The 23,963-nt window shown below is 38.6% G+C and overlaps 1 protein-coding gene across 16 annotated transcripts in view; it reads left to right on the forward strand.

Moving 5' to 3' along the window:
• The window catches only part of nrxn1a (neurexin 1a), a 1,334,105-nt gene that overhangs the window by 732,827 nt on the left and 577,315 nt on the right, over nt 1-23,963 (forward strand). For all 16 annotated transcript variants that reach the window (XM_052010794.1, XM_052010792.1, XM_052010793.1 and 13 more), the window contains 3 exons: nt 7,601-7,982; nt 8,328-8,518; nt 19,312-19,485. In XM_052010794.1, the coding sequence (XP_051866754.1) occupies nt 7,601-7,982; nt 8,328-8,518; nt 19,312-19,485 (747 nt within the window). The remainder of the gene's footprint in view (nt 1-7,600; nt 7,983-8,327; nt 8,519-19,311; nt 19,486-23,963) is intronic.

Genomic DNA, 23,963 nt, shown 5'->3' on the forward strand with positions numbered 1-23,963 from the left:
GATGTTGAGTCCGTTCTTCTCATTTCACCTTATCTATGGAATCTTTTTGGTCCATGTTTGGATCAAAGGAGAAACGAGATCTGAGCTCAATTGTCATGGCGTAACCAGAAATGAGTGTCAGTGGATGGGTTATTGGTGAGTAAGCGCTACTAGAGAGCACTGTCTGCAGCTACTTGCACATTTGTGCTGAATGAAAGTAGACAGATGGGTGGTAATTGGCTGAATTGGCGATGTCATGCTCCCTGTGGATATGACATTCCTGGGCAAACTTCCACATTATCAGGCAGATGCCAGTTTTGTATCTCTACTGGAAGAGTTTGGCTTTAGGCCCAGGTGGTTCTGCAGCAGAATTCCTCATCATTATAACTGGGACATTGCGAGTGTCCACAGCCTTTATGTATTCCAAACACACTGATACTTCCTCACAACAATAAAATGAATCAAGTACAGGGTCAGTCATAATTGAGAGTAGTAAAGTTATTATAAAAGACCCATCACCATTTGTAAATGATTGCACCTGTGGCTGTTATATTGTTGCCAACAGTCATGCAGTACTTCAACCCACCATCTGGATGAAATATTCAAGTATTATCCTTGTTTATTCTTTACTCTTTAATACGTTCCCAAATAATTCTGTAACCAATTTTATACATCTGAAATAGGACAGTGACTGCTCTCCTAATGCACAGACCTTGAGCTGGGAAGTCCAGCCTACCTTTCCTGGGCTCTTACATGGATGTAACAGCCACAATTCAGGCCAGTGACCCTCTTACCCTGTCAAACTCCTGGCAGACTCTCCCACTGGTGAATCCTGTGCCACTGGAGTTTCACTGGCACACAATGGAGATCATGTGATTGGCTCTGGTTCATGTCAGGGTTAAAGTCCCCAACTGTGCCTCCTCCTATCAAAAAATATGGCTTTTCTAGTCAAGGAGTAATAAAAGGGTGTTTTCTGACCTTGCTAAATCATTTACATCTGTCATTTCAATGGTTGAAAACCACATACTAATGTGTTAGTTTTATTTTATAATTAGGATTTTGGAAGTGGATGTAATCAAGTCCCAAACTTAACAAAATTGAGTCCCAATTGTAATTTTAAGTGCCATGATGAGATGGTAACTTGGCCAACCATTTGACAGCATTTGAAAATTTGCATTAGTGTATTATGCAGCTGTAACAAAGGGCATCCCTTTTTCATTGTGAAGAGCAACCTAAGAAAAAGTGCTCTGTTAAGCATCTATCCAAGCATTTCATGCCACTTTGCTCAATGTTGTAATAAAACTAAGATCCAAATTCCCCAAATTATTTCATTACTGCAAGCCATTTATCTTGCAGCCATCACAGCTAGTTCAGTGATGATTAATAGCCCTTGGGGCTAACCAAGTGGCCTTAAAAATCATGGGCAGCTCCACACTGCAATTATCTCAGTCCTACCTAGGCATTACTTGATCCAGCACTCCCATCAATTACTGGCTTTGCATGATGAGACATAAAATCACCACTTGATGTTAAGTGTAATAAACTGAATGGGAATAGAAGATTACAGAACATTACTAGAAAATGGCAAGAATTATTCTCTGTCAGTTGTCTTAAGGTGAAAAATAAATTTTGTGTTGTGCAAGGATACAGCAAAGTGATATCTGTGGATTAGACAGGGTCCAGGTGGAAAATGGAAGCCTGATCTTCATTAACATTTCATCGCTTTTTCCTCCTGGATAGTGCTTCTGGTTTGGACAGTCTCCATCCCAGAGCAGACAGTAGAGCATTAAGTGGAGGAGATGGGAGGGGAGGGTGGCTTTGTTTATCCCTGAATATTGAATGAACACTCACAACTCTTATCTTCTTGCCACCCCTGGAGTGCGCAGTGTCTCAGGTGAACGGATGTTGGATTCTACTGATCCCTATCCCAGGAAGCAGAAAGTTAAATATGATAATTAAATGCAGTTTCCCCAGTTTGCTTCCCACCCAAATTCTATTCCTTTCAGGGATTTCAATCAACCTCAGCAGTCTGACTGTGCCAAAAAATTCTCAGCAGAGTATGGATCACTGCCAGTGATGGTTACCTGCTGATGCAGAGGCTGGAAGATTCCAGACTTCAGTGGTAAAGCGAGGGACCAGCAAGCAAATACTCAGAAGGTCACTGGCTCAGCAAGCAGCAAATGACTCTGCCATCCAGCTACCTTCCCACTGAAAAGAAGGGGAGTGCTGGCAGATAACACAGCACCTGCCTGCTGCTGTGTTGGATGAACTGGCACAGTGGAGGGAAAATTGTTTTTCATCTGCTTGTTTGGAAAATAAAGACTGAAATGATCTATTTCACAGGCTACTGTCCTCTAGTCCAACATCTGAAGATACCATCCTTATAAGATTTTCAAAAGTCCCAAGTCAGCACATCAACTGGCAGAGAAGAACAAATAAAATATGGGTAGGCCCCTCAGGCCTGCCTCACCAGTTAATATGATCATGACTGATCTGCACTGGCCTCATCTCCTCTTCTGTGCCAGTTCCCCATAACTCTCATTTCCTCGATCTTTGAAATATTTATCGATCTTCCAGGTCTTGGAAGTAAGGTTCTAGTATCATAGGAAATGCTTACAACAGGGACTTCAGCTCTTCTGTTGCGTGTTGAATAGCACTAGAACACATAAATCTGTCTGAACTTCACTCACTTGTCATCTCTCTCTCTCTCTCTCTGTAGATAAAATCCACCTTTTGTTTCCTCTTACTGAAGTGAATGATCTCAAAGTTCTCCACATTAAACTCCATTTGCCAGGTTTTCACCCAGTCTATCTATATCCTCGTGCAGAATCACAGTATCTTCATTGCACCACACCCTTTCCACCTACGTTTGAGTCATCGGCAGTTGGAAACCTTACATTTTGTTTCCTCCTCCAGGCCATCAGTGTAAATTGTAAACAATTGAGGGCCTAGAACTAATTCCTGTGGTACTCCACAAGATACATCCCTCCAGCCTGAAAAGGGCCCATTTATCCTAACTCTGTTTTCTATATGACAGCCAGTTTTCAGTCTGTGCTAGCACACTTCCCCCAATACCTTGGGTTCTTAATTTATGCACCAGCCTCTTATGTGTCATTTTGTGAAGTGCCTTTTGGAAATCTAAATATATGACATCTACACGTTCCCCTCTGTCAACTCTCCCTGTTACATCCTCAAAGAATTCGAGCAAATTTTTCAAACATCATTTACATTTCATAAAACCATATTGACTAGGTTTAATTATATTCAGCCTTCCTAAATGAGTAGCTATTTCCTTCTTAATTATTTACTCTAGCATCTTGCCACCAATAGATGTTAAGCTAACTGGCCTATAGTTCACTGCCTTCTGTCTTTCTCCATTTTTTGAACACGGAGTCACATTCCTGGAGTTGAGTGAGTTTTGAAAATAATCAAACAATGAGTTCACTATCTCTGCAGCAATTCCTGTAAAACCCTTGGATGCAGGCCATTGGGTCCTGGTTATTTGTCTGCCTTTAACTTTGGGAGTATTTTTAATACTTTATCCCTTATGATTGGGCTTTGTTTTACATGTTCCTCCCTGATATTTGAAATTAGCCCATCTGTTATCTTAGGGATGTTTTTGGTATCTTCCACAGTGAAGACTGATGCAAAAGATTGATTTAACACATCTGCTATTTCTTAGTATCCTGTTACTAATTCACCAGCCTCATTCTCCAGAGGTTCCACACCTACCTTTACTGCCTTCTTCCTATTTATATATCCATAGAAACTCTTACTATTTGATTTGATATTGCATAGATTTGATTTTCCCTTTTTATAAGTTTTGGATCCTAAAAATGTCCCAGTCCTTGGGCCTACCGCCAGCCCTCGCCACTTTGGATGCCCTATTTTTCATTCTGACCTCCTTTGTTCACCATTGATTATGCCTCTTTCTTATGGAATCCCTCGTTCTAATTGGAATAAATTTCTGCTGAGTGATATGGACCAGCTGTTTGTATCTCTGATGAAGTTCATCTACTGACCTGTCTCTTAGCTTATTTTCCCAGTCCACCCTAGACTACTCCACCTTCACACTTTATAATTGCCTTTATTTCAGTTGAAGACAGTGATTTTGGTCCCGTGGTGTTCACTCTCAAACTGCACCTGGAATTCCATCCTATTGTGACCACTACCTCTGAAGGGATCTTTAGCCCTTATTAATCCTTCCTCAGTACTCATGACCAAACCTAAAATAGTGTATTCCAGATAGGATCCATTGCGTACTGTTCTAAGAACCAATCCCTGACGGACTCAGCACATTCTTCCACGATACTCTTGCCAGTTTGGTTCATTCAATCAATTAAATCTCCCATGGTGATTGCAGTTCCCTTCAGACATGCCCTAGATATTTCCATATTTATGCTCTTCCCTACTGAGAGGTCACATTTTGGGAACCTGTAGACAACTCCCAGCTATATCTTCTTTCCAGTGCTGTTCAGGATTTCAATCCAAACTGATTCTACATTATGATCCACTGCCTCTATTTCACAACTCAACACCGCTCTGATACCTTTCGTGATTAACAAAGCTACCCGCCTCCTTTCCTTTTAGGCCTCTTGGAATATTGAGCATCCAGCCCTGGTCACCCTGCCACCATGTCTCTATAATCGCTATTAAATCATACACATGTATGCTAATTGTGCTATTAACTCACCTGTTTTATTGCAAAAGCTATGTATATTTAACCTTTGATTTTTTTTTAGCGTCTTTACTAACTCTGGATTTTCTCTGTGCTGCATACTTTTGTTCACATTTTCTGCCCCAGCTTATCAATTTCCTCTCACTATCCTGTGCCACCATGCTCTCTTTTCCTCTTGATTTATTAGACATTCCATTCTTGGAGCCCTCCCCCCTCCTGTTTAGCTTACAACCCTAATTATGTGATTCGTCAAGACACTAGTCCCAGCACAATTCAGATGTAGCACATCCCTGAGTAATGTTGGGACAAGTATTAAGCTGTTTATTTAAGATTGCAGACTGTTTAAGAACCTTTCAACAAAATCTGGAACAAATGCTGGGCTGGGATTTGGGATGCAGAGGAATGAAGAATGATATGCAGCGAATTCTCGTTCAATTCTAGGTCAATTCCAGGTCAATTACAGAAGGAGGAAAATATATAAAACTAGAGAGAGAAGAGTGGATTAAGAAAGGGAGAAAGAAAGATGTAAGGGAAGAGTAAGGAAAAAAGGAACAATGACAAATTTGGAAAAACAAAGTCCTTCAAGAACTACTTATTTGTTTTGGGAATGAGATGGTCTTATTTCACTTGTTCCTATTCAAAGTCGGAGAAGCTCAATGGCATTAAAACAACGTAACCCACATAATTGAAAAAGCCCTTACGTTCATCCTAACTTTCACGTTTCACCGTTTTCCCTGGCGGCACCTCTTCGAGGCTAATGGTGGAGCGGTACAATTATCCGGCAATGCTTGGCAACTCACGGTCCTCAGCATATCACGCCATGTATTGCTGGATGATTTACCCACTAGTAATGGCATGTGCATGAAAGTCACCAATATTTTGGAAGCAATTTCTGCATCAGTACATCTGCAACTGAATTTGTAATCTAATTCGCTATTATAATGCCCGTCACTGCAGTTTTGTGACAGTTGTCCATTTTTTAACTGAAAAGTGGAATAAAGTTGATGACCCATTCAATCGAACAACAGTCATGCCAACTATGCCATGTGTGCCAAGTGTAAAATAAAGGGTTAGATATGAAATGTATCTGGCTCCTCAGCGCAACTTAATCAGCAAATGCACCAGGACTTAGAGGTGAGCCTTGAAGCAAAATCGGAAGGGGAGTGGTTGCTGGCATCTGACCTCCAATACTTATCATACTTCTGTGCCTCGATGCACAAACAGAGAAAGGAAGAAGAGACAGACACAGGTGGATGGAATTTCAATGATTCTCTTGTAATCTGGTGACTAAATGTTTGGCTTGTTTCCATTCCACAGCAAGATCTGAATGTTGGGATCCTTTAGTTTTAGTGGCTGGAACTTAAATAGGAATTCTATGGCTGATCTTTTGACTTTCAGGAGCTATGTTCATATGTGGTGCATTTCAAAAACTCAAGTGAACCCTATATTTAATTTCAAAAAAATGCTATTCTTGTCAAGCTTTCTCTTATCCTCCTTACAGTAACAACTCTGGAGTCCCGCTTTGTGTCTATTGTTATTCATCTCTTTCTCTTCTTAAATGCCACCCATCTGCAACTTCATTCACAATCCAGTAATAAGCTACAATATTTATTCCCATGTGATCTAGATCTACCTTTCCATCAGATTTTCATATTCCTTAAATTGCGTGGGTATCAGGCAATTGCACTTGAGGCTAAAATTTGAAGGCATTCACAGATATGGAATATAATGTGTTTTTCAAAGATTGAAATACCGTTCAATGAAAGAAGGAATCTTATTAAAAACATTTGCTGTCAGTTCTGAGTTACTGAAGGTCTAGTTTGTTCCGTAGAGATAAGTTGAATTTAAGAGTTCACCAAAGATTCAACATTTAACCAGAATCCATTAGTGCCATGTCTTTCTCACTTCCATCGAAACACATATGGACAGTTAGTCTAAATTTTAGTTTTGAAGTACAATTCTTAAAAGGTTTAGATCCTGATTTAAAACTAAGGGCTAAGCAACAAAGCAATGTAATATGATATGATTTGACAGTAGCAAAATACTCATTCTCTCTCACAGTTTATCTACGCTGTACCTCATGAAAACAACCTTGGTTTTTTTTAGCATAAACAGGGAATATATAGTAAAAATAAAGCAAATTAAATGCTCATCTCTGTGAAGATCTGTTTTCATTTTAGACTGATATCAAATCAATGAAATATTAAATAAAAAATGCAAGCATTTCCAGTTTGATTTGTTATGCATTCAGTAGCACAAATTTATATATTTTCCATTAGATTGAAGTTCAAAAGACAAATTGCTGATTAATGAAAACCTTATTTCATATGAGTTTGTCACTTTTCAATTACAGTCATCAGTATTTTATTGTTGGTTCAGTCAACTGGATTGAGAGTTTTTCAGCAGAATAAAATATATACTGAAAAGAAAGAGCAAAATACAATGTTTATTGAATCTATTGTTCCCCACTGTAACAGGAATATTATAATAAGCATTTGACACTAACAGAAGATCAAACACTTGCACCTATGTTTTATATAATGGTGGAAAATCAGGTGTATTCTTCTGATGCTGTGGAACAATATTAGAAATGTGTTTTTTCATGTTCTGCAACAAATGTGTATACATACCGCCACCTACTGGATACTGCCAAAGCTTGCATGAAAATATTGCTGGGAACACTGAAAGAAGTCCTTATCTTCGATTTTGTTAAAGCAAAAATAGTATTTTTCCAATATAAATATCCAGAAGACAAACCCATTGTGAGGAAAAGATACGTGAAAACAAATGGAATGGAATTAAGAGGGAGACAAATGCTTAGAGTGATGTGAAGAGGATAGAACTTAAACAGAAAATGTTCATTACATTTTTAACATGTCTATTGTACAAGCCCTTTTTGCTTTTAGAAACTGAACGCTTTTTATGTTATTGTTTTTATTTTAGATCAAATGACAGGAGATCACACTCGACTGGAGTTTCACAATATTGAAACAGGCATAGTGACTGAAAGGAGATACATGTCAAATGTCCCTTCAAATTTCATCGGCCATTTACAGAGCCTAATGTTCAATGGAATGCCTTATATTGACCTGTGCAAAAATGGCGATATTGACTACTGTGAACTCAATGCTAGATTTGGTTTAAAAAGTATCATCGCTGATCCTGTGACCTTCAAGACTAAATCCAGCTACGTTGCACTCTCAACATTGCAGGCCTACACCTCCATGCATCTGTTCTTCCAGTTCAAGACTACATCAGCAGATGGCCTGATACTCTTCAATAGTGGAGATGGCAATGATTTCATTGTAATTGAACTTGTTAAAGGGTATGATTTCTGTCTTTGAATTTCAAGTGAATGTACAAAATCTTGAAATTGTTTCCAAGTTTGCCATGAAGTATTTTAAGAAATCATGCTTGAATTTTTTTGTCATAATTCCTAACATTAAAATTCAGCAACTTTAAAGCTTTTACCAATTGTCCCTATTTATGGTGTATAAAGCAAAATTGGCCAATGTGTAGAATCTTGATAACTGTATAGATTAAGGAGAATACTGATTTTAGTTTGCATTTAAAAGATCTTTTTTAACTAGGTGAAAATACTGAATTGATGTCCTCTTCCAATATCAGTGAATTGAACACTAAACTTGTTATTTTTTTTCCTCCCCCACAGATACTTACACTATGTATTTGATTTAGGAACTGGTCCTTCCCTCATTAAAGGCAACTCTGACAAACCACTGAATGACAATAAGTGGCACAATGTGCTAATTTCAAGGGACACAAACAACTTGCACACTGTGAAGATCAACTCCAAGCTCATCACTCAAAATACAGTTGGAGCCAGAAATCTAGATTTGAAAGGTAAACATTTTCTCATTCCCACCAGGAGATTTCTGATTTTCTTGGAGGAAATGTTGATTCTTTTCTTCAGAAATAATCTGCTTGGATTCACTGGTTTTCTTCAGACAAATCACTGTTTTATTTGATTACAATATTGAATTTATTGTTGCAGGTGGAATTTATAAGGTCAAAAATGGCATAGGTGAGAACTGAAGTTTTACACACAAAAATTGGATTTGGACATAAAGAAAAGTGTTTAACTTATAGAGGTTGTCCCAAAATCCTTGATAAATATATGGTTGAGAAAAATTTGCAAGACTATTAATAAAGGGCCTGTGGATAAAACTATAGATTTGCCCTGGTCGAGAGCCAAAGTGTATGGTGCTGCAACCACTGTATGAACCTATATAGCAATGAAGGAGATGAAAGTGTAGTCTCTGTTGTAATGTAGGAAAAAAGAGGGTTAGCTATTGCCTTACATTTAAGCATTTTTGGATTGCTTATGCAATGAAAAGTAGCATGTGAGCTTAGCTTAGATTCTACATGAAGCTTGTTTGAAGATTCTTTTTTATTCCCTCCTCATAACGTCAGCATCTCTTATCTCCACAGGAAGTAGGCAAGTAGTAGGGAAACAAATATTTAATTTGCAGTTGCAATTCCCTACCTCTCACCATTTCTGCCTGCCTGAAGAAACAATGTTGACAACTGGTGCTTATACAGTGCACTTAACATGATTAAACATTCCAAGATACTTCACATGATCAAACAAAATGTGACACCAACCCATAAAGAAGATTGTAGACAGATGTCTAAATGTTTCATCAAAGAGATAGGTTATAATGTACAAGAGAGAGAGGTGGCATGGTTCAGGGAGGATTTTCCAGAGCTGAAAAGGCTGAGCTAACAGTGACATTGATAAGAACAATTAGGGAGGGGCAATAAATGCTGACCTTATTTCCTGTCGTATTACCAATGCAACAGCAATATCTGTCATAAATTGCATTGTGTGTGATCATTACAGTTACTGGGAAGATCAAAGTTTATTGGCTCTCCCTCCTTTGCAATCTCCATTCTCTGCCACAAGCTCCATTTTTCCTGTGATAATTGTTGAAACTGAACCAGACATAGTGTCAAATTTGACTCCAGGTTGAGCTTCAGACAACATTCTTCAGTCGAAAACCATCTCTGTTACAATTCAACCCTTGCTCACCTGCCTCATAAACCCTCATCTACACTTCAGATTTAACTTGCTGTCATACAACTGGATGGCGTCCCTCATCCTTACTTAGCTTGGTAGGATTTAATGGGAACTACATTTCTTTAGAGAGTAAATCTTCATTCAGCTGGGATAGCAGGGATAAGCCAGGCCTGTGAATCTAAAATCAGTGGTAGGGAAGTTATTAGAAAAATCCTAGGGACAGGGTTAATCTGCACTTGGAAAGGCAGGGATTAATCAAGACTGTTAGCATTGTTTTGTTAAGAGGGCGATCCTAAAGTGAGGGCAGTGCAGTTGGACTTCAGTTAGGACTTTGAGTACACGTGGGAGACTGGTCCAAAAGGTTAAAGCCCAAAGGATCCATTGCAAATTAGATCCAAAACTGGCTCAGTAATAGGAGGCAGATGTTAATGATGAAGGGTTGCTTTTGTGATTGGAAGTCTTTGACCAGTAGTATATCATGGGGATCAGTGCTGGAGCACTTGCTGTTTGTTTACAATGCATTAACAGTTTGGACATGAATGTAGGGAAAGGTATGATTAGTAAATTTGCAGATGACATGAAAGTTGGTGGTGTTGATAGTGAGCAGGGTTGCTGTGAAACACAGGAGGATATTGATTAGTTGCTAAAATAGGCAGAGAACTTAATCCTCATAAGTGTGAGATGATGCAATTCAGATAGGAAATACACAACGAATGTAAGCCCAAGGGAGAATTGAGGAACAGAGGGACCTCAGTAAAATCCAGGGATCCTTGAAGGTGGCAGCACAGCTAGATAATGTGGTGAAGATGTCCATCAGATACTGCCCGTCATTAGTCAGGGCATAGAATATAAGAGCAATATAAGATGTTATGGTACAACTTGATTAAATATTGTTTAGCCCAGAGCTGGAGTAATGTGTACAATTCTGGCTGCCACACTTTAGAAATGACGTGATTGCACTGGAGAAGGTGCAGAGGAGGTTCACTGGGATGTTGCCTGGGATGGATTGTTTCAGTTATGAGGGGAAACTGGACAGACTGGGTTTGTTTTCCTTGGAGCGGAGGAAGCTGAGGGTGCACGTAATAAGAGGTAAAAAAGATTATAAAGGGCATAGATAAGTGAGTTAGTAGGAAACCTTCCTCTATGGTAAAGGTGTCTAAAACAAGAGGACATGGATTTTAGGGTCAGGGGTAAGTGGATTAGAAGAGATTTGAGGAAAATCATTTTCAACATTTAAGCAATATCTAGATGAGCACTTAATCGCCAAGTCTGAGAAGATTACGGATCAAGTGTGAATAAATGGGATTTCTACAGTGGGATATAGATCAGTTGCAGAGATGGGTAGAGAAATGGAAGATGAAGCTTAATCTGGGCAATTGTGAGGTGTTGCACTTTGGGAGATAAAATGTAAAGGGAAAGTACACAGTTAATGTCAGGATCCATTGATATATGAAGGGATCTTGGGGTCCAAGTCCATAGCTCCCTGAAAGTGGCTGCACTAGTTGATAGGGTGGTAAAGAATGGGAATGGCACATTTGACTTTATTGGTCGAGGCACTGAGTTCAAGAGTCAGAAATTATGTTGCAGCTTTATAAAACTCTGTTTAGGCTGCATCTGGAGTATTGCATTCAATTCTGGTCACCCCATTATAGGAATGATGTGGAGGTTATGGAGAGGGTTCAGAAGAAGTTTACGAGGATGCTGCCTAGATTAGAGGGCATGTGCTATAACAAGAGGTTGGAAAAGCTTGGGTTGTTTTCTCTGGAACAGCGGATGCTGAGAGGAGACCTGATAGAAGTTTATAAAATTATGAGAGGCATAGACAGATGGAGAGCTGGTATCTTTTTCCCAGGGTTGAACTGCTAATACTAGAGGGCATGCATTTAGAGTGAGGAGAGAAAGTTCAAATGAGATGTACAGGGCAAGGTTTTTGCACAGAGAGTGATGGGTGCCTGGAATGCATTGCCGGGGTAGTGGGGGAGGCAGATATAATAGGCATTTAGAACATAGAGAACACTACAGCACAGTACAGGCCCTTCGGCCCACTATGTTGTGCTGACATTTTATCCTGCTCTAAGATCTATCTAACCCTTCCCTCCCACATAGCCCCCTATTTTTCTATCATTCATTTGTCTATCTAAGAGTCTCTTAACTGTCCCTAATGTATCTGCCCCCACAACCTCTGTCGGCAGTGTGTTCCATGTACCCACCACTCTCTGTGTAAAGAAACTTACCCCTGACATCCCCCTTATACCTTCCTCCAATCACCTTAAAATTATGCCCCCTCATGTTAGCCATTGTTGCCCTGGGAAAAAGTCTCTGACTGTCCACTCGATCTATGCCTCTTATCATCTTGTACACCTCTATCAAGTCACCTCTCATCTTCCTTCTCTCCAAAGAGAAAAGCCCTAGTTCGCTCAACCTATCCTCATAAGACATGCTCTCCAATCCAGGCAACATCCTAGTAAATCTCCTCTGCACCCTCTCTAAAGCTTCCACATCCTTTCTATAATGAGGCAACCAGAACTGTCTGACCAGAGTTCTATAGAGCTGCAACATCACCTCACGGCTCTTGAACTCAATACCCCGACTAATGAAGGCCAACACTTCATACGCCTTTTTAACAACCCTATCAACTTGCGTGCCAACCTTGAGGGATCTATGGACATGGACCCCAAGATCCCTCTGTTCCTCCACACTGCTAAGAATCCTGCCATTAACCATGTATTCTGCCTTCGAATTCGATCTCCCGAAGTGTATCACTTCACATCTGGGTTGAACTACATCTGCCACTTCTCAGCCCAGCTCTGCATCCTATCAATATCCTGTTGTGCGATTGGGTGTTAGATTAGTTAGTTTGGCACAACATTGTGGGCTAAAGCTCCTGTTCCTGTGCTGTACTATATTCTCTGTTGGGACAGGTACTTGATCATAAGCATGGACCAGGTGGGCCAAAGGACCTGTTTCTGTGCTGTATAACTGAGCTTTCTCAGTGATAAATTTTGACTCTTTGATGTGATTTTTTTGGGGTGTTTCTGAAATGGGTTGGAAGTATAGTACTACTTGAACAAGCAACATTTTATCCCAGTCCCCTGTATTTTCTAATACTGGCGGCAATAGGATGACAAAAATGTGACAGTATCTATAATGCTAAGTCAGTTCTGCCATATATTTCTGAAAGACATTAGGTAGATCAAGGAAGCCATCTCTTGAAATGTTTAGGAACATCATTTTAACAGTTAAATCATGTTTCTGGGTCCTGTCTAAATGAGGGCATGTTGAGTAATCATCTGCCAACAGAACTTAATTGGTGGCAGCCACCAATCATATTTGTAGGTATTCCTGGACCTACCTGCCAAAATCTGAGAAAAATTAATTCTCAAGAAGTTGCTCAGCAGAGAATTACATGCATATTATATCACCTTCTATCAAGAAACCTGTTGCTGTAATTTCCTCCATAGCAAATTAGCAAAGGAACAAGCTGAAGTCTTTTGCAATGAATGTATTTTGTTATTCATTTCCAGCACAGACATCTTAGAAAGATTAAACGGCAAGCATATAATCCTGCACATAAATGTCCCTCACACTTCAGTGATTTTACCCGACAGCCTTGGCAATGACTAGTAATTGAGGTGGAATTCAGATATTTTCAAAAGACTCTTGGAATTCTTGTCACTCTTGCACATTATGACACTTCAAACAGGATTTTTCTTTTCCTGCATTTGTCTTGATCAGTTTTTGACATTTTAAACGTGGCTTGCAGCACTATTTTATCCTTGTTGTGATGCTGAGAGTTAATATACTATGTTGATAATTAGCATTTCAAATAATCTTGTGAATTGATTGGTAATGTTTAGTTTATATAATTATGTGGAAAACAATGATTTTTTAATTGCTAGAACTGTGTAATGCCTTACAAAGGAAAATGGCTGACCATCCATGAAAAATAATAGTTTTTGGTTAATTAGATTTTTCTGGAGTCTTCCAACTGACCATGGTGCTAACAGAGTACAACTCCCAACTATCTCTTAAGCACATACTAAATGACTTTAAGAAATCAGTAAATATCAACTTTTAAGTAAAAGGAATTTAGGATAAACACACGAGAAATAACTGGTAGGTCTTAGAAAATGAATCATATTGCATAGTCCGAATTTAATGGATCATCTGGCCCAGTTACATTGTTAATTTACATAATGGCGGATTTGAACCAGTTTGACAGGGTCTGAGTTCTACTCCACAATGAATCTGAAAGTAATTGCCACCCACAATGTAACTGAAATTAGAATTTAAAGAAACAGAATACAGAACAATAGATGCATGTAAGGAATTGTATTCAAATAACTTGGATTCAGGCAGTGGAAAAGTGAAGCATTTGATCGAGGTAGGGATGGTTACTGGTACTTTAATACAGACATTGCTGATCTGAAAAATGTTAAGTTGTAGGAGCAGTCTGAGAATTTCTAAACCATACCATGAACACAAGCCACTTGTGATTCCCTACCCTTTCCATTTTTAAACCATGATCAATGAACTATCTGATTCATAAACCCCTAAAAAAACAAAATGACAAATTGAGCATCCTTATCAGTAACCTCTTCCTTTTAACCTATTAACATATTTTGCCAAATTAAAAAAACATGTATCTTTTTTAACCATATCTCCACAAGGGTCATCGCTGTCTTGGATGAGGAGTAATGAGTAGCATCTTTGTTCTCTTCCACTGAAGATATTAACATAATCTGGGTGGAAAAGGCTGCAATATGCCAAAAGGGAAAGGAATTTTAAAAAGTAATCATATCCAAAACCACCTCCTCTCATTTTTTTCCTTATTGTTGGTTGAAGACTCAGTTCATAAAAATCCAGAACAATACTTCACCAGAGCAATATTTCTATTCCACCCAAAGTGGAAAAAAGAGCTTGGTGAAAAATATGTTGCCCGTTTGTTACTGGCCATTTATCCCATTTATACATAAAAACATTTTCCAGCATTTTTAGTCTTTGATTTTGGTATGAACAACACTATTCCTTTTCAATTTCTGATCAGTCACTGTGCTGCCGTTTTACATTCTAATACTCTGAAAAAAATGAAAATTAGTGCAAGAGCTCATTCATTGTGCAACTGTTTTGTTGTCAGGAACCACTTCTGACACTGGGAATCCTTTGCTGGCTACAGAGTGGGGGACTGCCATACTGTTAAGGTCTTGGATGGGGTGCATTCGGGAAAGTTTCCTTGGGCAATATATGGAGGGTGCTACTAGGGAGAAGGCAAATATAGTTCTATTAGTTTTAAAATAGTTATGGAAAGGGACAGAACTGGTCCACAGGTTCAAGTTCTAAATTGGGGCAAGGCGAATTTTGATGGTATGAGACAGGAGCTTGCAGAAGTTGATTGGAATAGGTTGTTTGCTGGCAAAAGGGATTACAGGCAAGTGGGAAGCTTTTAAAGGTGAGACAGTGAGAGCTTAAAATCTGCATGTTTATGTTCAAGTGAAGGGCAAGGCTGGTAGGAGTAGGGAACCCTGGATGACGAGGGATATTGAGGCCCCGGCCAGGAATAATGAGGAGGCATGGATCAGGTACAGGCAGGTGGGATCAAGTGAATCCCTGGAGGAGTATAAATGATACAGGAATGTACTCAAGAAGGAAATCAGGAGGGCAAAAAGGGGGCATGAGATAACTTTGGCAGTGAAAATTAAGGGAAATCCAGAGATTTTATAAGTATATTACAAGGGAAAAAGAGTAACTAGAGAGAGAATAGAGCCCCTCATAGACCAAATGGGATACCTTTGTGTGGAGCTGAAGGAGGTGGGCAAGGTCTTTAATGAATATTTCTCCTCTGTTTTTACTGTGGAGAAAGACATGAAGACTTCAGAACTAGGAAAAGTAAATGGGGAAGTCTTGGGGATAGTCCACATTACAATAGAGGAAGCGCTGGATGTCTTAAAAGGTATGAAGGTAAAAAAATCTCCAGGGCCTGACCAGGTGTACCCAAGAACACTGTGGGGGGGGGGGCTAGAGAAGAAGTTGCAGGAGCCCTGGCTGATGTTTTGCACAGAAATGTTGTGCCTTTATTTAAGAAGAGCGGCAAAGAAAAACCTGTGAACAATAGGCCAGTAAGTCTTAACATCTGTGGTAGATAAGTTACTGGAGAGGATTCTGACGGATAAGATGTACATACATCTGGAAAGACAAAGGTTGATTAGGGGTAGTCAGCATGACTTTATGCATGGGAAATCATATCTTATGAACCTGATTGAGTTTTTTGATGAGGTGACCAAGAAAGTTGTTGAGGGCAGGGCAGTAGATATGGTTTATATGGACTTCAGTAAGGGCTTTGTTAAGGTTCCATATGGTAGGCTGCTCTGGAAGGTTTGGTCACATGGAGTCCAGGGAGAGCTGGCTAATTGGATACACAGTTGGCTTGATGGTAGAAAGCAGAGGGTGATGGTAGAAGGTTGTTTCTCGGACTGGAGGCCTGTGACTAGTGGTGTGCCTCAGGAGTCAGTGCTAGGCCCATTGTTGTTTGCCATCTATATCAATGATTTGGTTAAGAATGTACAGGGCACCATTAGTAAGTTTGCAAATGACACTAAAATAAGTAGTATAGTGGGCAATGAAGAAGGTTATCAAAAATTACAGGGGATCTTGATCAACTGAGTAAGTGGGTCGAGGAATGGCAAATGGAGTTTAATTTAAATCCAGGGCTTTCACAGTGAATGGCAGGGCCCTGGGGAATGTTGAAGAACAGAGGGACCTTGGAGTACAAGTACATGGTTTCCTGAAAGTGCAGCCACAGGTGGACAGGGTAGTGAAGAAGGCTTTTGGAATGCTGGCCTTCATGTCAGGATGTTGAGAATAAACGTTGGGCGGTCATGGTGCAGTTGTACAGGATGGTGGTGAGGCTGCACTTGAAGTAGTGTGTTCAGTTTTGGTTACCCTGCTATAGGAAAGATGTTATTAAGCTGGAAAGAGTGCAGATAAGATCTGACTGTTCTTATTGGAGCTGCTCATTCCCAATGGAAAGTATTGCCCCCGTGTGTTTTCTTCTGCGAAAAGCATTTTGTGCCATTTCTACTTTAAAACAAGAAGTTATAACCAGGGCAACACACATTTTAAGAGAAGCAGTTACCCCTGTTTGTTGAAAGCTGTTGCGGCATTCAGAACATTTACAGAACATTATTACTATATTTCAAATTACCTTTATGCAAGATCTGCTGATGCTCCCAGTGTGGGCAGCAACCTTGCACAATAGCTTTTACACTTGCATTATTTCCCCAATGCAATAAACTATAATGTGTGTGAGAGTGTTAGTTCCTATGTTCAGCAGAGTAATGCCATCAATCACTTCTTAGAGGTGTTTAAAATTAATGAACCATTCAACTCTTCATCCAGTGAAAATCACACAGTAGCCAATAATCATCTGAAAGTTATGGATGTTTCAGTGCATTTTCTATTATATGAATAGAAAACATTAACTTCTTAACTATTGAATTTTGCACTGCAATCTGTAACACAATGCTTTTCCTAATATTGTTCACATTTTGTCATTTTTTTTCCATGTGGAAACCAACTTTGCTCATTTATTATTGGTTTGACAGCTGCATTCACCAATCACCTCTGTTCCAATCACCAGCTTTTTCACTGTGTACTGCAGGAGTACTTTAGAATTGGGTGTATATTGGTCTTTATGGCACAGTGGTTGGCATTCTTCCTTCTGTGGGAGATGATAGACGTGGAGCTTTCAAACTGTGATGCATCCATATTGTGTACTGCATTTCTATTGATATATAAATAGATCCTTGAAAAAGCCAGTCTGTGACAAATGCCACTACTGGGAGTATGATTGGCTAATGATGTTGGGTGATCTGTGACCTATCTAACATAATGGTTCATCCCTACCCACAGCCAATGTTGCCATTTACTTTTGTCATCATCATTCTCAGTGTTGAAAGCCTGCATATCCTTTCACTTTTCACCAACATCCTCAAGATGGGCACCTGCCTAATCTCTAGACTCAGGCCACCTCCCAACATTGTATATATCTTGAGTTTGTGGTTACCTTCCATCCTGTGCACATAGCAGAGCTAACGAAATGTTCTTTGCTTGATGAATGCTGAGAAGCTTGACATATCTGCTTCTGTGCAGGCATTTGTGTTGATACTTTTTACAGCCAAGGGTATGCTGCAAACATCAAAGGTTCATGCTGCTGAGCCTTCACTGTTGGCAGCTTTAAGTAATCCCCATTTTAAATGCATATGGGCAAGGTACTTAGAGTGCAGACCACCATAGATCTGCAACTTGATCCTAATGGTGAGTTTGTTATTCTTCTATGCCCATTTTTTTTTTAAATGTCAAAGTTGGCAGCTGCCTTTCCAATGCTCAGAATAAGTTCTTCATTGTGGGAAAGATTATCTGTCTTAATGGACTCAAAATAGCAATTATTTACTAACTGATTCCTGTCAAGTGTTTCAGAATCATGTTCTGGGTAAAGACACAACACTTTGACAATAATATACCTTTACACTGATGATAAAGGGGAATATTATGCAGGGATGGAAAAGAGTATCCATGAGCTGCAGAAGTTGATCTTCTGTCCAGAGAAGCAGTGCAGTATCATCAGAACAGATAGGTTTTCTGATCAAGACTTGCTGCAATTTTATTATTGACTTCAGTCTAAATAGATTGAAATGCTGGTTATCTGATCATGTGTGAAGGTACACTCCATCCACAACTGAAGGGAAAGCATAAATCTGGAGCAGAGGGACAAAGCTTCCACAGTAGGGGCCAAAACGGTCTTTTACCCCATTCTTCATCTGAAAACCATCAGATGTAAAGCTGTTAAACTGCATGCTGCCATGTATGTTATCATCAAGGAAAGAATGAGATTGAGAAGCTTTGGGCAGAGTCTAAATTTTTTTTCCTGTATTGAGAAGGAACCCTTCCTTCTTCTGCTGTCAAATAATTTGGTGAGATCCACAAAAGCAAGGTAGAGTGATGTTTGCTGCTCCCTGCACTTCTCTTGAAGCTGAGGTAGAGCGAAGATCATGTCTATTGTGGATCTTCCTGCACTAAAGATGCTTAGTATCTCCAAATATATGCTGTCAGTTAATTTACTTAGTTTACCCCTGAAGTTCAAGCAGAATTTTCACACAGCATTTCTGTTGTAGAAAATATGATACTATTGTGAGCATAACGTGAACATAAACCAGCATAGTGGCCAAGCTATTAGACCCGTTGCTTCACAACTCTGGTGCTGTCAATGTGGAGTTGGCATGTTTTCCCTGTGATTGTGTAGGTTTCACCTGGGTACTCCTGTTTTCTCCCACATCCCAAAGATGTGTGTGTTGGTAAATTATTCAGCCACTGTAATGTGGAGGGGTATGGGGGGTGGGGGGGGGGGGGGTAGTTGATATGGGGAGAATGAATTGAGATTAGTGTAAATGGGTACTTGATGGTCAGCATGAACTCAATGGGCCAAAGGACCTATTTCCCTGCTTTACCACCTGTATGAAAATGTAAGCTTTCCACAACAAGTCTTACTAATTTTGATGAATATGCTGATAGCATTATACCTTCCATGTATTAATTGCACTTGTATTTCTATAATCCATAGGGGACTTGTATATTGGAGGGATTGCCAAAGACATGTACAAAACATTACCAAAGCTGGTGGCATCAAGGGAAGGATTTCAAGGCTGTTTGGCTTCGGTGGACCTGAATGGAAGGCTTCCGGATCTCATTTCTGATGCTTTGTATTGCAATGGGCAGATTGAGCGAGACTGTGAAGGTATCACTAATTCACTCACTCAACAACCAAATGAGTCATCGTTATTCTATAAAGATACTACCATGATAATAACAATTGCAGTATCATTTGTGACATTTTTTTGTTTTACCCTGTTATTACCCTGTTATGTTTAACCTTTAGAGTGCTGGTAATTTTCTACATGTTCCTGCCTGCAGTATTCTGTTAAGTTAAATCAAGGATTTTTTTTTAGTGAAAACTACTAAAAATGGTGATTTTAAATAGTGAAAATAATGAATTTAGTATTTTAAAACTAGGTAACAAAATAGTAATGGACTGAGTTTCAAGGCAGATTGCCTTCTTTAGTTTTTCTTTATGTTCCATATGTTATTGCCCCATATATTCAGAACATAAAACCACATGTTAGAAATTAGAGTGTTATTATTTAATCCATTTAAATCAAGTTATTTTCACCACTTCTGATGAAGTTGTGAGTTAATTTAAAATAAATAGGCTAGTATTTCTGATTTTAAAGAATTAGAAATACTCGTCTATTTCTGATATTTTAGTTGTGATATATTTGTGTTAATTCCCCATTCATTGTTCTCTTTATGGTAATATTAAAGTCTGATGTGATAAATGGGAGGTTTGTAAAGTGAGTATAATCTCCTTAACCCTGATCATAAAATTAATATTCACTTATGGAACATTAAAGAGAGTAATAATTTTGCTGTTCGAATAAGATGAATAGATTACTCCTCTTCTATTAATGTGTATTAAATTCGTCAACATCATCCTGGGGTGGTGGCTGAATTACCATTTGGGTTAGGTCCAGAAACCATATTGCCTGGATCAGTGGGGGTAGATTCAGGGCAACGTCCAATTTTTAATGGTTCTCAACCTTTTTATCACTTACCAATATTTCTGAATTATTCAGAGCATGTTGGATTAATTGTAATGATGAACAAATCATGAAATGTGATGATAATGTTTCTCAGCATTTAACTTTTTGTTTAGAAAAAGACATTCTTTCATTTTTATTGTTGAATTACAGGCCTCTAGTTTATTATTCTGTAGTCATCAATTAAATTAATGCATTTATGCCATAGCGCAGGTGCTACAAACTTATACTCTTCCCTTCTCCCACCTTTGTCCCTAACCAGTGAAGGATGCTCCAACAGGCACCAACAGGATAACTTAATGACCCATGATCCCAAAAAGTGGGACAGAGCATAGGATGGAAATAAAAGTCCTGTCTCATTAAATATGGCCATTGTATGTTTGGGACAAGTTAGTTAACATGGTTTAAACATGAATTGACCATTAAAATATAAATAAACATCACATTATATAGTGAATATGTGTTTACATAACTGAATCATATTTCAACAAACAGCAGCAAAGAAATTCAGCTCTTCATATATAATCCTATATACACAAATTTATATCTTTTACAGTCTAAAGGCTAAACAGTTCTAAAATTTGTATGCTTCATTTTGTAACTTTATTGATTTACATAATGTATTTTTTAAAGATTCATAAAACATTACAGTACGACTTTTTGTTGTTCTTTTTTGTTGAAATCTTGTATCTTTGCACACTTATTTTTATTCACCCTTATTTCTGGGACTTTACTCTGAGGTCATTCTTCATAAAGCAGGTTTGCTCCATTATGCATTTCTGTATCCAGCCTTCTCTGAAGAGGGAGAGCATATAAAATGTAAATACACATGAAGCTGTTAGGTTGCATCATTTTACCTATTCCAGTTAAGTTAACAAGAGACTGTTGAATATTGAAACAGGAATATTTCACAGAAACAATGAAAACAGGAATATCTAACCATTTACATTTGTAATTTTCATTTATTCCTGTACTTTTAACAATGAATTCTCAATTGTTATTTTTGAAGTTCAGATGAATATAGTCGTTACTAGATAAAAAGATTTAGCGATACTTAGAGATGAGTACTTAGGGAAGAGATGAGTGATGCTGTTGCCAAGTGGAATATTTAGTGTGAGTCACAGAAGTTAACATATTTTGTAAGAAATTCCTTATCCATTATTTTGGAAGAGCCTTTTGACTAATTAAGATTAGCATGTAGATGCAGGTAATTAAATAGTAGACATGAGAAAGTGAATTGGAATTAGCTAAGCCATTATCAACTTACACAAAGAGCTGTAATGTCTATTTTCATGGGTCCAGTCTGCAATTTATTGCAAAACACAGATTCTGATCCAGAAAAGGAACAACATCCTTTCCAGCTGGATATCAAAGAACTTGGATACTTTGCAATTGCCTTAGAATCACTCTGTGGAATAGTATGCACAGAATGTAAGCAGTAACTTGTTTAACACTGAATTTGTTTGTGATATTCCAGAGTGTAATATCACTGCACAATTGTTGTGGAGACTAATTTCTGTTTAAGTTAATCTTAGAAGAGATCAGTGCTTATTAGTATTCATTGAGTCATTGAATTCTGAAATTCTGGATCCCAATTTCTTTTTCATTATATGTGAATATTTCTGGATGCATTGTACCTGAACTTTATAAAAGATAGATATATCTGGTCTGACATCACGGTTTGATTATTAACCATTTTAGCAGCTTCCAAATACTTACCTAAGGCCATTGTGCTTTTTGCTAAGAGATGTTTTCAACATATGCTGTTACAGATATATAACTAACTGGTTCAGCTCAATAATGTTGCTCACTCACTTCAAACAACCATTCATATTGAAAAGCTGCATAGATGATGCATTAGGTATCACGATTGAATAGTTTTCTTCCGTTAATTTGATAGAATGCAAAATAGTTAAGTAAGCTTGCAATGATGAAAATTTGTTTTATTGCGAGGATACAGAGATCTAAACATTACAAAAGAGATCGGAGACTAAGAGAAAACCTGAAAACTTAATATTTTGGCTGGGTGTAGAAATGCATTATTAATTGCTTTTTATTTCAAATGGCAAATGAAAGATGCTCAGTGATGTTTAGTAAAGCTGATTTTATGATGTGTATTATCAAGCAAAGGTTAACAGTTATACATTGAGAATGATCTTTATTGCAATGACTTGTGTGTAACATTTAACAGTTTGGATAGATCTGCAAGTTATTGTCCTTCACATATCATGGCTAATATTCTGAAGATCACAAGTGATGCTGATTCTTTCAAAAGAGCTACATTTGTATTCAATGTGATTTCTCCTTTCAATGTTCCCATGTGGTCATGTTTGATTCTTTTTTTCCTCCTGTGAGGATCAGGAAGATGCAAATGCTCGAGTGAGATAATTCACTTTCTCACTTATCCACTAGAATTGTTTATTGATTGGTGTGCTGTATAGTTCTTTCTTTGAGTATTGACTTCCATTCTATGATAAAAAATTCTGCCGTGAGCTAAGTCTTCAGACTTAATATTTAATGTAGGAAGATTTCTTGTGGCTGAAAATGTGCAACCTACTGCTTGGAAGGTCAGGCTTTAAGAAGTTTTGTGACACTGACGGGATGTGTGCTGGGAGAGGGGGAGGCAGGGGCATGGGGGAGGTTGGGTGGCAAGTGAGCTCAACCCTTGGTGGGATTTCCAGAAGCAGGAGAAGCCACACTTTGTCAAAAATCAAATGCAATCTGTAGAAGGTAGACATCTGAAATAAAAATGGTGAATGCTGGAAATACTCTCTCCAGATCAGGCAACATCTGTGGAGGGAAAAACTTGAGTTAATGTTTCAGGCTGATGACCTTGCTTTAGAATTGGGAAGTATTTAAAAAGGAGGCATGCTTAAATTTGCATCACAGGGGGATGGATGGAGAGAACAAAGTTGATGTTTGATATAGGGTGGATGCCAAAAGAAGATGGTGGCACAGATTGGTATCGAATAGCAGAGGATTCTGAAGGCTTGTTATTGGCTACTAATCTGTCAGGAAGAGGAATAAATAGGAGGAGGACAGAGGAGACATAAAAACTTGTGGTCATGTTTGGTTCTTGGGATTGGGTGTAGAATCATGGGAAGACGAACATTTGGTATTTGGTGTTGGGATTGTGTTCATGATCATTACTAGAAAAACTAAGGATGAGGCAGGTGTGGGAAATTGCACTCGGACTTTCATTGAGGGGAATTGTGGAGGTTGGTGGAGATTTGGGGAGGGTGGATAGATGGATGGGCGCTGGCAGGAAGATTGGGGCAACTGATGGAGGAATTAAAGTAAGTAATTTAATTAAGTTATGCTCTGGCCTTGGTAAGAACATATTATTGCTGGGAGTGGCCCAACAACAAACTGGATTGCAAATTGCCAGGGTGGCAAGGGTAACTCATGACAAAGGTGCCCTGTCAAATTTCCAGACTCAGCTGTTTGACATACTATAGGTTGCACTTTTGTACAAAGTAAACTCCACAGATATTAGTGAAATGCCTGTCAGAGATTGCTATAACAGATTTGTGTTTACCTTTTTCAAGTTAGCATTGTTGTCTAAGTGTATTGTCTCAAAGTTTCAAGACTGAAGTACATAAAATATTACTTCATTTGT

The sequence above is a fragment of the Pristis pectinata genome, chromosome 3, assembly GCF_009764475.1.
Source record: "Pristis pectinata isolate sPriPec2 chromosome 3, sPriPec2.1.pri, whole genome shotgun sequence".
Taxonomy (NCBI): domain Eukaryota; kingdom Metazoa; phylum Chordata; class Chondrichthyes; order Rhinopristiformes; family Pristidae; genus Pristis; species Pristis pectinata.